Raw genomic sequence first — 17,362 nt, forward strand, 5'->3', positions numbered from 1 at the left:
AAAAAATAACTAGGTTTTTATATATATATATATATATATATATATATATATACAAAAATATTTTTTATTAAATGAAAAATATGTCATTATCTGTTTATCATTTTCTATATATATATATTACTTGGTGGGATGAAATGAAAATTTAGGTAGGATAATAAATTATGAATTTTGTTGTTCAGGTAAAGCATTAAGGGTAAACTACACATTCAATACATAAACTATTAGTTTTGGTCTGCTTTCAATTTTTTCAAAATTATATCTAACGTTTAGTTTTTATTTTAGTACCCGTCGTTAGAAACTTAACGTGATTAGTACCTAGATTATCGGTTTTGATCCGCTTTAGTACATAAACTTTCAAAAATTTCAAAACTTAACTTTAAATTTTGAACTTGGTACTAGAATGAAAAAAAAACTAAACTAAACTTTAGGTATGATTTTAAAAAAAAATTAAAAGTTTAGGTACTAAAATGGTTTAAAACTGTTTGTTTAGATACTAAATGCATAATTTACTCAAAAATTAAATAAGAGTATTATCATTGACGAATGAAATACGTATTGAACCCTATTTGGGGATTTTAGTACGTGAAGGAAGCTTCACATATCTGTGTAGCAATATGTCCACCATAGGGAATGGTCCTTGCCCCAATTGGATAATATTAAAAGAAGGGCAGACTTTAAACCATTTGCAATCACAATCTCACTTCAAAAAGAAAGTTCATGTGCATGTGGATGAAAATGACATTTTTGGCTCAAGAACTAACTCACTCTAGATTACAATATACTTCCCATCTCATGAAAATGATGCAAAACACACATCAAACCATATACATATATGATGCAACAAGCAATTAAATCATTCTTTTTCTCTTTGGATCGACTTGTGAAAGAGTAATATTATTGTAAATAACTGCAAATTATGAACTCATTAAGTGGTCTCAGTGATAAAATGATGTGCTATTTTTCTTAGAAGTCTAAAGTCCGAGTTATTGTTTCGGTAAGATGTGTATGATTTATCAATAACTAAGAAAGGTTCCAAATAGATGCTATCATGTAATTATTGCAAATTATTTTAATATATATATAGGGACAGAGCTCCCTTAGGGCCCAAGGGGCCCCGACCCCTGTTAAAATTTATATATTCGATATAATTTTGGTTTAATAGTATTTTGGTTTATGTAAAAATAAATATTTAAATTTAAAAATATAATTTTTATTAAATATTTAATCAAGTAGGGTCGAACTAAAGAACGATAAGTCCGTGTTTTTAAATTTTTGGACTAATTACAATTTAAGTCATTGTAAGTTTAAATATTAGACAAATTAAAAGTTGTCTTTTCAGTTTTGAGTTTTTTTTTTAAATTTAGAGTGAATACAATATAATATATGTATAAAGACTTTCAACTATTTGACAATGAACGCTCATATCCCTATATACGTGCTTGAACTCGGGGCCTCAAGGATAACAACAATCCCTTAATCACTATGGTCGCTTGGTTCATGTTGAATTTCGAGTTTAAATGTATAATAAGTCTTTATATACTTTTAAATAGTCTAATATTTCGGTACTTGTTAATATTTAATTCTGCCTCCATATATATATATATATATATATATATATATATATATGAAAATTGAGTCTATAATATGTGAATGATCAACAATGAAATTATCTTTGCTCAACAAACCTAAAATAAAAGCACGATCTCATGCAATTTGCAATAGTTTTGTCGGCATTATTTTAGGGGATTTTTTTATCATGATTTAATGGGTTAACCTAACTTCAAACCAGTATACATAGACGACAGAAGCATTATTGGGAAGTGCTTATTACAAAAATATGTAGTTCCCAACCTCCCCACATAACTTTATGATGAAATTATAATCCGGCACCATAACCATTATAGCTCTTTGAAACTCTCTCATGGTGTTACTTTTCTACCTACTTTCTTTTTTACTTTCCCAGCAAACAAACAACAAAACAAAGAAACTAGACACCACAATCATGATGATTTGAATCTAAATGTTGAGAGTAAATATAATTATCATTTGAAATTATAAGTGAAAACAACCACCCACCAGCATCTTTAAACTAAAAAGAAAATTAAAGTAAAATAAAATAGATTAAGTGACATATCTGGTAAGCATGGTGACATGATACCCATGTCTAAACTGTTCAACAAGGCATGGAGAGGGAGACAGTTCATGTGGTATGTAATAAAAGGAACTTGTTTTAATATCCAATGATGTCCCCCGGCCCTTTGATGTCATAATTCTAGATTAATGGCAGCCTTTAATAATTACCAATTAATACTGCTATTATTATAAATCATCATCAAATTTTATTCTTAATTTGAAAAGAACATTTTCATAGTATAAGTAAGACTATAAGTAATCTTTGCATGGGTGAAAAAAACTTTGGCTGGATATATAGATTATTTACTATTGCACCAAATTATAATGTCAAATAAAAAATAAAAATATTAAATTTAAATATATTATTATTAAAACGATTCTATTTTTAAAAATTATAAAGTATAAAATAAAAAATATTAATAAAAATTGGATATATAAATGGTGGCGAAGTGCTGACGAATCATTCTCTTGATGTGTTTCCGCTTGCCACGTGATTGTGGGATTTTCTGTAGCTTTAAGAGAGGGACACATCCAGGGAGAGGAAATTGCCTTGTTTTTTTGTTATACTTATAAATATATATTGGAGATAATTGTAGTCCTTGTTAGTTCAAATAGTCAACCGTTTTATATTCACATATATAAAAATAATTGTCTTTTAAAAACAAAAATTTAATATATCGTAACATTAATTTTAATTTTATAAAAGTTAAATATAATTTAAAAGTACATGAAAATATTTTAATTTTATTTATAAAACCAATACTCCTAATAATAATGTATATATAAATAGAAAATTACGTACGAATAATATTATATTCATAATTTAATTTAATTAATATTTAATAAATTGAAGACTGGGATTTCATAGGTTATATTACTTCTTGTTATTAGTAATAATGGCCATCAACCAACTGCCCAATTACTCCAATAAAAGTCTCATTCAGTCTCTTCCCTTTTTTGAAACCACTTTAATTTCCTCTCTATTTTCCCATTCTTCTCACATACATAAAAAAAAACCCTGTAAAACTCCATTGATAGAGAAAAAGAGAAGAAGGCTGAGCTTAATGGGACTTGATGATGCATGTAATACATGCCTTGTTCTAGGGTTAGGCTTCTCATCGACCCCGGAAAATCCACCCAAGGCCGAAGATCAAACCTCCAAGAAGCCACCAGCCATGGCGGCTCCGGCGGCGAGTTTCGAACCGTTCCTTACGCTTGGTCTTTCCGGTGAGGGCTACAGGGTTACTGTCACCAAAAAGGTTGATGTGAACAAAGGTGGTTATCTTCATCACCATAATCATCCACACCGTGAAGAACTTCTCACCTCCGCCGCCACTGTCACCGCCGGTGAATTGTATCGTCATGCTTCTCCTGATCCCAGTGCTGCGTCATCGTTTTCTAGTGGTAGGTTCAAGAGGGAGAGAGACCTTAGCAGCGAAGAAGTAGATGTAGAGAAGAATTCATGTAGAGTTAGCGATGAAGACGAAGATGGCGTCAATGCAAGAAAGAAACTTCGGCTCACGAAAGAACAATCGGCTCTTCTCGAAGAAAGCTTTAAACAACACAGCACTCTGAACCCAGTAATTCTCTCTCAATATTCATTGTTTCTCATAAATTTTACCACCTTATCAGCTCCGATTAACCAATCTTTTTCGCTCTATAAAAAACAGAATCAAAAGCAAGCTTTAGCAAGGCAATTAAACCTGAAACCCAGACAAGTCGAAGTCTGGTTTCAAAACAGGAGAGCCAGGTAATTGTAACTTAAGATCATAATTCATAAACCCCATTTATCTTTTTTGAAGTTTTAATAATCTGAAGAAGAAAAAAATGAAGAACTTGCCGTTGAACATCGCAGAACGAAGCTCAAGCAGACCGAGGTGGATTGTGAGTTCTTGAAAAGGTGCTGCGAGACGCTGACGAATGAAAACAGGAGACTGCAAAAAGAGATACAAGAGCTCAAAGCACTGAAAACGGCGGCGCAACCCTTTTATGCGAACATACCGGCGGCGACCCTCGCAAAGTGCCCGTCGTGTGAGAGAACTGACGGCGCTGGGAATCCCAAGAACCCGTTTTCAATGCCTTCAAAGCCTCATTTCTATAATCACGTCACTGATCCTTCAGCAGCATGTTAATTAATTTAAGTTTGTTAGAGCGTACGGCCAGCAAAAGAAAGTGAATTTAAAGTAGTGTGATTAATTAATTTTTAGACCAAGAAAAAAAAATAGTATAATTACTGATCAATGTAAATGATCTATTAGAAAGATAGTATAATCTATGAAGGGATTATTGCTGCTAATTATCATCGTCGTCACCGTTATTATTATTATTCCATATGCTTCATTCAATATGGTATGTAATTTTATTTTTTTTTAAAAACACATGACATATATGTAAAAAAAAAAAAATTAGCACTGTTTATATATTATTTTAATTTAACAAAATCTTATTAGCATTGACTTTGCATTCAAGCTTTCGTTAGTTGGAAATCTTTGTAGTTGAACATGGTTGAAAATCCACACCTGCTTCGAAACTTCTTGTTGCGTACTTGTCATAAAATACTTTATAGTACTTTGCAAATTCCAAACATTAATAATTAAAAATCAAATTTATTATCAAATTCCAAAATAAATTATGATTAATGTAAAGAACAATGAAAGAAGGAAAGGGTCATCCGAGATTGTGTCTGAAAATGGGAAAAATCAAAAAAAAAATTAAAAAGGTGGGTGGATATAATTAAGTGAGAGGGTGAAAGGGCGTGGGAGGAATGAAGTTAGCTCACGTTTATGTGTCTTTTTGTTCAGTTGTTTTCATATGAATGATTGATTTTTTATTTGCATTTATTTAAATTCAGTTTGTAAATTTTATTTATTTATATATCATGATTTATCGAATTAAATGAATAATGTAAGCTTTGGATAAGTGTAATGGAAATTTCAAAAGAAATATTGAATAGAAAATTAATGGAGTAGTCGTAGTCTCGTCAGATGCTCTCTCTTTAAGGAAACCGGTGGGTCCTAGCCCCACGTGATATCCCAATGGTTCTCCTCTTAAAAATTCTTAATTAATTCAAATCAGTTTAAGTTGTATATTTGATTTTAATAGCAATTCTTTTAACGAAAATTTTATACATACATAAAACTTGAATTCAAAACATACTTAAATGATATAAATTACTTATCACTTGAATCAGTCTCCGTCGACCATCTCTTACCTTTCTATTCACTATTATTTTCCCTTTAATTTTTTAATTGTTAGTCCAAAATTATAAAATGACGAGTCCATGAGAGCAATTTCCGGGAAAAGTGGTGAATTTCCTGGAAAATACTCCCTTATTTTCTTCTTCTCTGTCATCACCCCTTTCATCACTTTTTTTTAACCATTGCCATCATCATAACATACGAATCTTCAACCCTTTATGGGACTTTCAAACACAAAAATAATTATTCATTTGACGTTTGCTAAGGTATGATTTTTCGTTATTTATAATCCTTTTGCTTCTTTCAAACTTGGGTCAAAGTTAAATATATAAGCAATATAAAAAGTGGTTGAAAAGAGTAAGTTCCGGTGTGGGGAAATTGGCATATTTCCTTTAAATTAATAAAATAGCTTTTATTATTTTTTTTAAATTCTATTGACAATGATTAATTAATAATCTCATCTTTTACATGGTTAAAGTTGTGCCAACATAATTATTAGTAGATTTAAAAAAGAGGAAATCAAAAGACATATGTCTTGTGTTGGCTAATTTGTAGGTCCATGAAGCATTTATTTTAGTAATCTAAGCTTGGATATGACATTATCGGACGACAAAGCTTTGCATTATTTAGTTCTCGTAAGTTAAGGTTTCTAATTTTATAAATAATAAATAAACCTACGTGTTGTTCTGTACTTAATAGTACAATTACACCCCCCTCTAATTAGGGTTAGCTTCATTGCAATTTCTCCCCAAACATCATCAAGCTTTCATCAGCCTTTTCAAATAATGTATATACATCAAAATCAAATTATTTATATTTAACTCGGTTATAATTGTCAACCTAAAATAATTATTTAATTATATATTTATATTACGGTATCCAAATAAATGAACCGGGTAGCTTTAATACGCACTTGACCCTTGGTTGAACATTTATGTGTAAATATGAACTTAAATTTAGCTAAGTTAATCCATCCAATTATTAAAAATATGGATAATAACGGTTTCTTATGTATAGAAATTTTAAATAAATTTGACATTTTTATTATCCTATTATAAATCAAGTTATATATATATAGTGATTATATAAAATTTAAAAATATTTAAGATTTATTTAAAATTTGAAATGCATTATCTAAATGATTTAAAAATAAAAATCATAAAAGGAACTCAACCAAAAACCGACATGCTAGTTGTAATACCTCGAAACCCGAGTCATTAGTTTGAGTCAACCCGAGGCCTTTAAGTCAAGTCAATTAAACTTCCCAAGATAGTTGAACCAAGTTATATAGGTATTGGGCTTAAGTAAGGCCCAAGAGTTAAGGGTAAGTGATGGTTTTAAGTAGATGTAAAAAGGAGAGGGACCAAAAGAGTAGCTTACCCATAGTTGGTTTTAAAGGTTATAAACCCCTTCTTTAGATGGATTTCACGGGAACATTCTACCAAAAATATCTCCCACCTTTCCTCTTCTCTTCTCCTTTCTTCTTCTTTCCCATGAGAAAACAAAAAGATAGAAATTTCTTAAATCCCAAACCTAGTTTGAAGAAACCAAGGTAGTAATCATATTCCTCATCCCTTAGTCTTCATTTCAAGCCCTTAATCTTTAGTTTTGGATAAGATTTTAGAAAAATAGGTTTTTGGGAGTTGAGAGAAATCAAGTGTTTTAAGCTTGTATTTGGGTATATTTGAGTCGTAGGAGTTGTATTTAAGCTTAATCCAACCTCTAGTTGAGTAGTAATCCATTTCCTTGCTTGGTTTATTTAAAGAGGTGAAAAAGAGTTTCAAAGCTAAGGATAAAGGTAAGGTGACTCCTAGTTGAGTTGAAGGAGATTGTAGCAACCAAGGAGGCCAGTTAACACACTATCAACTCTTCCATACTCCTAGCGATAATTAAAAATGAGTTCTACATTGGGAGTAAGTTATGAAGCTTAGTGTTATATGTTAATGGTAGATTACATGATTTATGTTATAAGCATGATATGAAGCCTTATTTATGCTCCTTGTAATCACATAAGACTTTAAAAAATGTTTGGGGACCTCACTAGTGTCTTTGGGATTGAAATATAGCATTTTCGTATGTGTTTTATGATTTTTGTAGGTAGAGTATCAATACTATAAGGATAATATTGATACTTGTTATTCGTTTTGGGCAAATTCGTGAGTTTCTGGGCAAGAGTATTGATACTCTTTCAAGAGTATCGAAACTTTGGGTCATAGTTTCAAAACTGGGCATAACAGAATGTTTAAAAGTATTGATACTTATATAAAGTATCGAAACTTTAGCAGGAGTATCAATACTCCAGAGATAGTGTAATACCCCAAAAATTTAGATAATGACCAAAATGCAAATTTTGAAAGTTTGTTGGGCAAAGTAAAAAATTGGGAAAAAGTTTAGGGAATTAAGTGATAATTTCCTAAAAAAAAAATTATTCCATAAATAGATAGTTTTCTCTGAGAGTGAGGTTTATAGAAATCATATTTTTGGATTTGGAATTTTGGTAAATAAAAATTAGAAAGGGGTAAAGCCGATAAGGAATTGGTAATTTCAGATCGAATTGGAATTTTACAAAAATTGGAAGGATGTAATAAAATGGTTGGAAATATTATTTTAATATTTTAGATCAAGGAAATTTGGTTTGGAAATGTGCAATTTTTCAGATTTAACTGAAACAGTGGAATTTAGTGACTAAAATGCAATTTTTAAAAAATGCATGGGAAATTTCGTAAATCAAAGTCAAAATAATTCATCTTTGACTTTGGAAGATGATAAGGATGAGTTGTCATGGTTTTATGGTGAATATGAAGATTCATTAAGGGTGATTTGGTCTTATCTCAATTTCATGAATATTTTATTCATGTAAAGTGGAATATAATGTAAACTAAGATGAAATGCACCCAACATTTCATCCAAATTGCTTATCTTCTTCTCCATGCTGCGTGGGTTTCTCCAAAGGTGAGAGAAAGCTTCAATTCAATTTTTAAGCAAATCATTTGGGTTTGAGTATTCCTTAAAATAGAAATTTCTATGTGGAAAACGCTATCATTTGCTACCAACATTGCATGATAATCTTGTTGGTGTTCAAAGATCCCAAATTTTACAGCTTGTGTTCATATAAGGGATCATGAAATTAATGATGGATCTTGATGTTTGTGAGGTAGTAGATTTATATTCAAGCATGTATGATGATTAGAACATGTTTAATCTTTCTAGAATTTGTTCTTTAAGTTTCGGCCATGGATTGTTTGAGTGAGAAAAATTATGAAAAAAATTATATATGGGTTGGAAATGATGAAGGAAGTATTCTACAAGTCTTAGAAAAATTGGGGACCATTTTGTAATTTTTGAAAAGTTGGGGATCAATTCAGTAACTTTAGAAATTGATGGGTTATTGTGTAAGTGTTATATAATTGATGTACTATGTTGGAAAATGCTGTTTTGGAATTGAAATGAGTGTTAGATGTGAAATATGACTATTTTGGAAGTTTGAAAAGATTAGTGATATAAGTACAATAATTGTATAGTTTGGGTACTTAAATGTAATTATGCCTTTGTAAAAGCATTTGAATGGTAATAATTTCAATACTGGAATTATTGGTATTAAGAATCTAAGTGGTAAAATGGTGAAGGACCATTTTATATAAATTGGAAAAGTTGGTTCCAATGTTAAAAAGGAATTATTAAGAGTTAAGTATTTTATAGATAATGAGTTTCTAATATTATGGAGTTATTTTGGGATATGTTTATGTTAGTACAATACTAACATATATATCGTTATAAATTTGTGATTTATACAGATCGTGATTGAATTGTGATCGAAGCAAGTCAAATAGAAAATAGTTTATTGTGGACAATTAGTGAGGCACATATTTTGAATTATAAAGTGTCAAGGTGAGTGCAATACATGCATGACATTATACATGGATGTTTTATACATCATCAGGAAAACTTGCGATAAGTCGACCTTGTTTATAAAAGCATGATATTATGTCATTTATCATATATTTGACATATTCTAAATATGTCAAAGGTTGAATATAAAGTCAAAGGTTGAATATAAAATGCATTGATCATTGATTGTTGCATATGATGTTATCATGAACATATATGGTTTTTATCATGAATGATATTGCGGTTATGAACTGTCCAATGTTAAATGGTATTTATAGACTTTGTCATAGATGGTTTGAATAAAATAGACTATATGCCCAAGTAAGTTATTGAGGGACAAAATATAGTTGGTATGCCATAGAGTCCAGCAGCAGGCTGCATATTCGGGAATACACTAAAGGATATCTAGTGTATATGGTGGGCACGACCTTATGTGTCATATTCGGGACTGTACTTAAGGATACCTAGTACAGATGGTGGACACGACCTTATGTGTCATACTCGGGATTGCACTACGGTGCAGGTATTTTGACTCGTGTACCCAGGGTCCTCAAGGTGTTAAATTGGGCTATTGTCTATGGTTTACAAGCTTATGGAATTAAATGGTAAGTATATTGGTAAAATAAGCTTACGAGCTTATGGAATTAAATGGTAAGTATATTGGTAAAATAAGCTTACGAGCTTATGGATTAAATGATAAGTATATTGGTAAAATAAACTTACGAGCTTATGGAATAAATGGTTTATGGCATTTTGAATTTGACATTGAAATTCATGCATGAATTGTATTGCATTGATTATTGTTTTTAATTGCCTCACTAAGTATATACTTAGCGTGTGATGATTTTTACGCGTAGGTAAAAAACCAGTAGTAGAATAAAGAGTTCAAAGTGACATCAAGCATCGAGGAGTATATTTCAATATCAGTAAGACATCCTATAATGGAATTTGACTTAGATAGTGGCATGTAATTAATAATGTTCAATTTGTTTTGTTGAACAAATTTAGAAACAAAATGGAAACTTTATAGTGAAGAAAGGTTAAGTTTTTATGAGTTTTATATATATTTTGCTGAAATTACTGTAACAATACCAACGTTAAATTTTTTCCAGAATGCTACAGGGGTATTGATACCCTGCTATAGGTATCGATACCATCACTGTTCATAAAAAAAATCTTTTGAATTAAATTTGTTATAACAAAACATAATTTATATGATATGATATTTTATAATATCAGTTATCATTTTAAGAAAACAAATTTTTAAATCGCTTTAAAAAATAAAAAAATGTGGTTAGTAATTCGGGTGACATTTATAATCTGTATAGGTATAATTATACGGGTTATGGGTGTTACAGATAGTATCGATACTTTCAGTCTGTTTTGAGCAGTAAAGGCGGTTGTTAAGCGTTTTAGACTCGAGGTGTCCCAACACTTTAGTAATTCTTATTATAAGACTACAAGTGAGAACGTTAATGTTATTTTCAAACGTAGAAACAAGTTAAAGTCAGGAGAAATAAAACTAGCATTGTTTGAATGCTCGGAAAAACGACCAGAACCCGAGTTTCTTTAGAAAAGATAGCAGAGTCGAAAGTATAGATTCAATCTGAATATATCCTTAGGTAGGGCGTGAAACACTTCTTACTAACTATGTTTTCTAAGGTCTTAACACTCTTTAGAAAAAGGGTGGGTTAGTCAAGGGTATGATTTTCGATGCAGAGAATTCCAGGGGCCATATTCAGGGTAAACTAGAGGGGTATGTGAGCTCCGACATGCAGAACCCTCAGTCGTACCATGATGTCTACCATAGAGTAGAGAGTGTATACTCACTAAAGCATAACAGAACACACGAGTAGACCTTATAACAGTAGACTTGATAGCTTGAGCATTTCAGTGATAAACTTTTAGTATGTTTTAGTTGTTAGTGTGGTGTTGAGCTAGTTAGCTCAGCCTTCGGATGTTTCTGTTGGCAGTTAGTAGATCCATCAGTTGAGAAACTTTAGAGAGACTGAGGTCCAGACCCAATGTAGAGCAGAGTACGTCACAAGTTTCTTAAATGACATATATATTCATGAATTCAGTTGTATTGAGTTGTAAAGTCAGTTAAGAGTCAGTATGTAAGTATCTATGTAGTTTTTAGGGCTCTTAGATGTAAAGAGTTGTTTTAAAGTACAAGAAAGTAAGTTTAAAGTTGGTAAGCCACTTTGTGGTTCTGTGTAGCACCTTAAATCGGTCGACTGTGTGTCATATCGATCTAGGGTGTTACACTAGCTGGTTTTCATTAGGGGTAAACCTAATTAATTAAGCCTCGGTAGGGGATTAAATCATGTTTATTATTGATTAAACTAGCTAGACCTTGACTCGTCGGTGTTATTATAGGATTTGAGCTCCCGTTCAAATAGAGAGAAAAAGTTGACCTAGCTAGTAGTTACAAGGATGAACCAATAACTAAGAGGGATGGTGAAGATAATCGTCCCCTGAAAATTTAAAATTATATATTATTTAGATTTTTTTATATTTTTTATTAAAACATGTGCTCTTCCCTGTCTAGCTAATTATGGGTAACAAGAAAGCATAAATTCACTTGTGATATTCTTATTTTAGAATCCATAATTAATATTTAAAAAAAAAAACAAGACATATGAAAATTTCTTAATTCTATTTATTAAATTTAAAATATATATATATATATATATATATATATATATATATATATATAATATAATTGAAAAGCAAAATGACATTGCCAAACTTAGTCAAATTCCGATTTAAGGACTATACAAGATTGGACAATTAAAGTAATAAAAAAAGGACATAGGACGGTCCATGTTGCTTCAACAATGATGTGTCCTACTTAAATTAAGATGTGGAATTTGAGAATCAAACCCATGATGTCAATACCATGTGATTGACAGCCTTTCATTCAGACATTAAAGGATTGCTTTTCAATTCCTCCATCTACCTATTTTAAATTCGTCGGCAGATATTTGTATTTATTATATTTCACCTAATTATTATACAATCTTAGTGGCATATCTTAAACATAGGGTGTTAATCAGATTGAGATATTACACAAGTATAGTAGAAAGTTAATGAAAGTACGTATTTGATTAATGATGTTATTTTTAATATATTATTAGTTCTTAAATATATCGATTTTGTTATTAACTGTATTTATATTCACTTTTAAAAAATAATAAAAAGTATTTTTTATTTATTTTAAAAAAAATGAATATCAGAGGACGATTCAACAAGACTTAAAAAGCTTGCATTGACTGAGTTGATTTTCCATGTTTTGGATAATTTAGCAATTTAATTTCCAATAATTGTTTTAAATGTCAAGGAAACCCACATATTCCACAAACCCGTAAAACAAGTAAATCAACCAAGTATTCAGACCTAACCACATCATAATTAGGGTTGAGTAACAAAATCGAAAAAATTGAAAAATCGATAAGAATCGAGTAAAATGATTCGGTTCTGTTTAGCATTATATGGTTCGGTTTTCAGGTTAGTTTAAAGTCTCAATTCTTTTGATTCGGTTCGGTTTGAGTTTTCCATATGGAACCCATTTGTTTCATATTGAACCGAATAGACAATTTTTTTTTTAAAAATTATAGTTTCAAGTGATTTTTCATTGAAAAATTGATAAACTGAACCGAAAAACCCGAACCATTTAAAAAATCGAATCGAATCGAAAAAACCGATTTCGATTTTTTTAGTTTTTTAACCATTCGATTTCGGTTTAAATTTTGAAAAATTATTTATTTCGATTCGGTTCAATTTTTGATAAAAAAATCAAACAGAACCGAACCGAACCGAATTCACCCCTAATCTTAATGGAAGATTTCGCCTGTTGCATTGTCATGTTTCACATGATATGTTTTTGGGTAAATTACAGAAATAGTCACTAATTTTTGAGTCAGTGTTTGTTTTCTCCACTGAAGTTTTAAAAGTAATAAATCAGTCACTAATATTATCGATTTGTTATAAATTGGTCACTCGACATTAACCCGTTAACAAGCGTGACAGAATGCATAGCTGGACTATTTAAAGTTTATCTGAACTAGCTTGACTGTCACGCTGGAGACCATTGACACCTATTCTCCTTTAAAAAAATTAATCCATTAAAATGGAACTTTTTTCTCCTCTCATTCCATTCACTTTCCTTTGTCGCCGGAGGAAAAGAAAAAGAACAATTCACATTCCCCTTTAACACCCTTGTCACCGTTTTCATTTCATTTATCTCAATGTATATCATTTATTAACTTCAACACAAACAATGAGTTGAAATCTTTATGTTCTTTTTTAGTCGAAACTAATTCATTTGATCTTTATGTTTAGAATATGATGATTACGATAGAGATGATTTCACCTTCAGTAACAAGCAGGAAACGAAGGGTGTTGGCCATGAAGGACCGATGCTTGCTAAGCTTGTTTCGAACTCCAATGTTGAACTCAACTCGAAGGTCGAACTGAAGCAGACCATAATGCCTCTTGCTAGTGTCATGAACTCATACTCATCATGTCGGATACAAATACAATGTTGAACATGTGAGAATTTTCTCATTGAATTCAAAGAGTCTATTGTTGCTTTTATCTTAGCTCCTCGGTTTGAAATGATGCAAATGTGTTCCCTCATGACAACATGTAACCATAGATTTTTCAAGAAAAAAGCTCAAGACTATGTATCTTCTCTTTCAACAAGCGCAAAAGCAGTAAGAAGAATGTTGCGGTTACCGTCTTAGACAATTGTCAATAATAAAACTTGCTTATATTTTCTCTACAAGAATGTACCATCAGTTTGGACTAGGGATGGGCATGGGTCAGGTTTTTTGTCCACCCAACCCGACCCGAGAACAAGGAGTCCTCCACTCGAGACCTGACCCGACTCAACCAAAACAAGTTTTCACCCGACCTGAACCCGACCCGATATATAACTTAAAAACCCGACCCAACCCAACCTGACCCTAAATAATAAAAATATTTTTATTCAATAAAAATAGTGATTTAATTGAAAAAAATATATATAGAGGGGTATTATTGTATTATTTCTAAATATTTAAGCTAAAATTATATATTTTTTCGGGTCGGGTCGAGTCGGATATATTTCTCCCTAAACTCGAACCCGAACATCACATTAAAAAAATCTAACCCACCCCGAACCCACTTTTTTTTAAAAAATCCAACCCGATCGGGTCGGGTCGGAACCGTCAGGTTCGGGTCCGATGCCCATCCCTAGTTTGGACCACTGGTTTATAGTATTTCACCGCATTAATGCACTATGAGTAAGTCGAAAAAACATGGTAGAATTGACATTGATCTCGAGCCACTCAACCATTGTTGTATGCATGACGAGTTTCGAACTCAACTATTATCCCAAAATTCAGTCTTTGCATTACTTTAAACCAACTGGGTAGCTTCTTCTAATGAAGATAGAAATTATATTGTGAATAATAAAAATTTAAAAACTTAATAGAAATTATGTTGTGAATATTAAAAAATTTAAAAACAACAATAAAAATTTTAAAATAATTAATCACAATAAGTAAATGCATCAATTCAAAAATTGTCACGCCATTTTACCTGGACTTTACTAGTATTAAATTATGTGAGACTATTAGAAAGAATGTATTAAAGCCTCCCATTATGTTGAAATTTCAATACAGAGATTCTAAGATTTCATTGACAATGGTTAAAATATGAATAACAAGGAGATAGTTGTGTAAACGTATTTTATTAAATATTTGCTTCCTCTAATAAAACCCAAAGTGATTTATCATAACGCCACGAACAATGTCAGATTCATCTCCTGGAACAATTTTCTTGCAGGCTTGGATTTCGCTTGAAGATGAAGTGATCTTTAATCATTATCTCTCTCGGGTTGACTCAGTTGAAGATGAACCGGGACATTTGAAGCCTCCACACCCAAAACCATATGAGTTCAGGCCATTTCCATAAACCTGATGTCATAAACCCTAAGTGATTAACTCGTTGGACTTGGTTTTAGAAGATAGTATTGAACTGATTCGATTCTGATAAAAAAATGTAAATGAAAACACAGCTAGGGTTGTTTTGAATGACCCTTCGGCTTAATTCTTGTATTTCATCTGTTAATATCCGTTCCTGCAAAAGTTTAGAAAAAATAAGCATGTCAAGTTTACCGCCATGAGATTATGCATGAAAACTGCTTTAAAAAAATGGGTTTTTTTGTACCTTCTTCATGCGAAAAATGGGTTTTTTTGTTACCTTCTTCATGCGAAACACCCTTCAAACTCATCTCCAGTTTGTTCTCTAGATTCTGCAGTCTTCACTCTCAAACCATAAAGCTGTTCACCCCTGAGTTGCCTGGTTTATGTCTACATGAATGTTAGCGTGTGCAATGTGCATATTCACGTATATACACGTGTATATGCATGTATGGATTTGTGCATGATATGCATGTAAGATTGTTTACACAATCTCATGAACAGTATAACCGATGGTTTTCCTGCAAATTATGCACTTGTTGTCTCAAGATTGCAGCCTCTCTTTGCCAAAACTGTACGTAAACACCAAATCTTAAGTTATTTAGAACTTAAAAACATCTCTGTGTATTTAGTTGCTGAGAATTTTTCATTTGACTTTCTTTGAGCTCATTACAATAATGTGTATTATCATGAATAAATGTAGAATTATGTTAAGGCTATGAACAAATTATATTAAATATTTAGAAGTATAAGATTACAAAATTTCAAGAGGTGCAAAACTAAATCATCAATAAAGAACTAGATCTGATAAGAATTTAAAATTTTCATAAGATGCGACTCTCCCTTCAAGTTTCCCTTATGTATTATATATATAGTTTCTACATTATTCCAACTATTTATTTTTTCTAACGTATTTGGGTTCAACATATATTCAATATAAGTATGGAGGTACGATCATCCATATATATATATATATATATGAACAAATGTAGAGAAAATCAAATATATTTTTGCTAATTACATATTTAATCACAAAATGTATGTAATAAAAAGTTGTCTATGTATAGTAAAAAGTGGTAGGAAGCTTACCTTAACTTCTGATGATGGATTCAACAACGGTTTGTGTTCCTCTTCAAGCTGTTGTATCTTTCAATAACTGATTCCATGCTGTTATTTTACAAATTATACACAATAAAATAGTGTGAGAAATATCTCAATGATGTAATGTACAAAAAGAATATACATCTAATTGGTAGACATCACTAAATGTTTGAGATTTATAATTATCTTCTAAAAATATCATTTCCGAGGTTCAAAATTAATATATATATAAATATATCAATTTTTATGTGTTTTGGTGGAGCTATCAATGTTTGTCACTATGAACTTTCCCTTTTGAGAAAATTGGAGGTTATCTAAACGATATGGTTGGCATCTAACACATAGCTTAATATGGAAATGTACACTAATAAAATGCTGAAGTGAAATAAAATCCAAGTAGTAGGGTGTTTTATATGATATTATTTTCATGGTGGGAGCTTTCAACTTTATTATTGGATGCAATGCTCCCACCAAAATTGAAACCATATCTTCCCAAAAAGCACTTTCTATTCTTTTTTTTCCTATGATGATGATCATAAAAAAACCCCCACCAATTTCATATCCTTCATATCTCACCAACTTATCCCTTCTTGTAATTAATCCTTTTCTTTTGACAATTTCATCACAGGTTCAGTATGAACAATATATATCCAAGCTTGAAATAAAGATCCAGTTTCTGCTTTTTTATAGGTGAAAAAAGAAACCCAGGAAATCAGGCCAAAAAGATGAGGTTTGGTTTAATGTTTATATCTATTCTAAAATGAAGCAAAACCTGGAGCTTGCAAATTCATAGAGCTTTCCAGGGCTGGAGAAGATGAGAAGGCCAACTTGAGCATCACACAGTATAGAGAGCTCTTTGGCCTTTTTAATCAAACCCTTTCTTCTCTTTGAGAAAGTAACTTGCCTTCTCGTTGAATCATCGATCCTTCGGATCACAATCTTCCCTCTCCCCATCCTCCTTCTACCCAGTTTTCTGTAGTTCATCAAAGAAGAAAGATTAAAAACACGATCTTGGGGAATAAAAAAATAGAAAATCTGGGGTTGGAAAATGATAGCTTACAGGTTTAGAGCTTT

General features: G+C 31.2%; 1 protein-coding gene and 1 pseudogene across 1 annotated transcript; one reads left to right on the forward strand and one right to left on the reverse strand.

Moving 5' to 3' along the window:
* Positions 1-3,063: 3,063 nt before the first annotated feature.
* LOC120181321 (homeobox-leucine zipper protein HAT22-like) lies at positions 3,064-4,290 on the forward strand. The gene is made up of 3 exons (XM_039186484.1): positions 3,064-3,713; positions 3,804-3,883; positions 3,989-4,290. Exons 1-3 carry the CDS (start codon positions 3,198-3,200, stop codon positions 4,263-4,265), a joined length of 873 nt encoding a protein of 290 aa, XP_039042415.1. The 5' UTR covers positions 3,064-3,197; the 3' UTR covers positions 4,266-4,290.
* A 10,647-nt stretch (positions 4,291-14,937) lies between these two features.
* Positions 14,938-17,242, reverse strand: LOC120181320 (annotated as a pseudogene).
* Between the last annotated feature and the right edge of the window lie 120 nt (positions 17,243-17,362).

This window comes from Hibiscus syriacus, unplaced genomic scaffold (genome assembly GCF_006381635.1).
Source record: "Hibiscus syriacus cultivar Baekdansim isolate YM2019G1 unplaced genomic scaffold, ASM638163v2 tig00112523_pilon, whole genome shotgun sequence".
NCBI lineage: Eukaryota > Viridiplantae > Streptophyta > Magnoliopsida > Malvales > Malvaceae > Hibiscus > Hibiscus syriacus.

Coding starts and splice junctions, on each gene's coding strand:
- LOC120181321 (XM_039186484.1), top strand. CDS start 3,198: ATGGGACTTGATGATGCATGTAATACATGCCTTGTTCTAGGGTTAGGC. Junction 3,714..3,803: donor AACACAGCACTCTGAACCCA/GTAATTCTCTCT, acceptor TATAAAAAACAG/AATCAAAAGCAAGCTTTAGC. Junction 3,884..3,988: donor TTTCAAAACAGGAGAGCCAG/GTAATTGTAACT, acceptor TGAACATCGCAG/AACGAAGCTCAAGCAGACCG.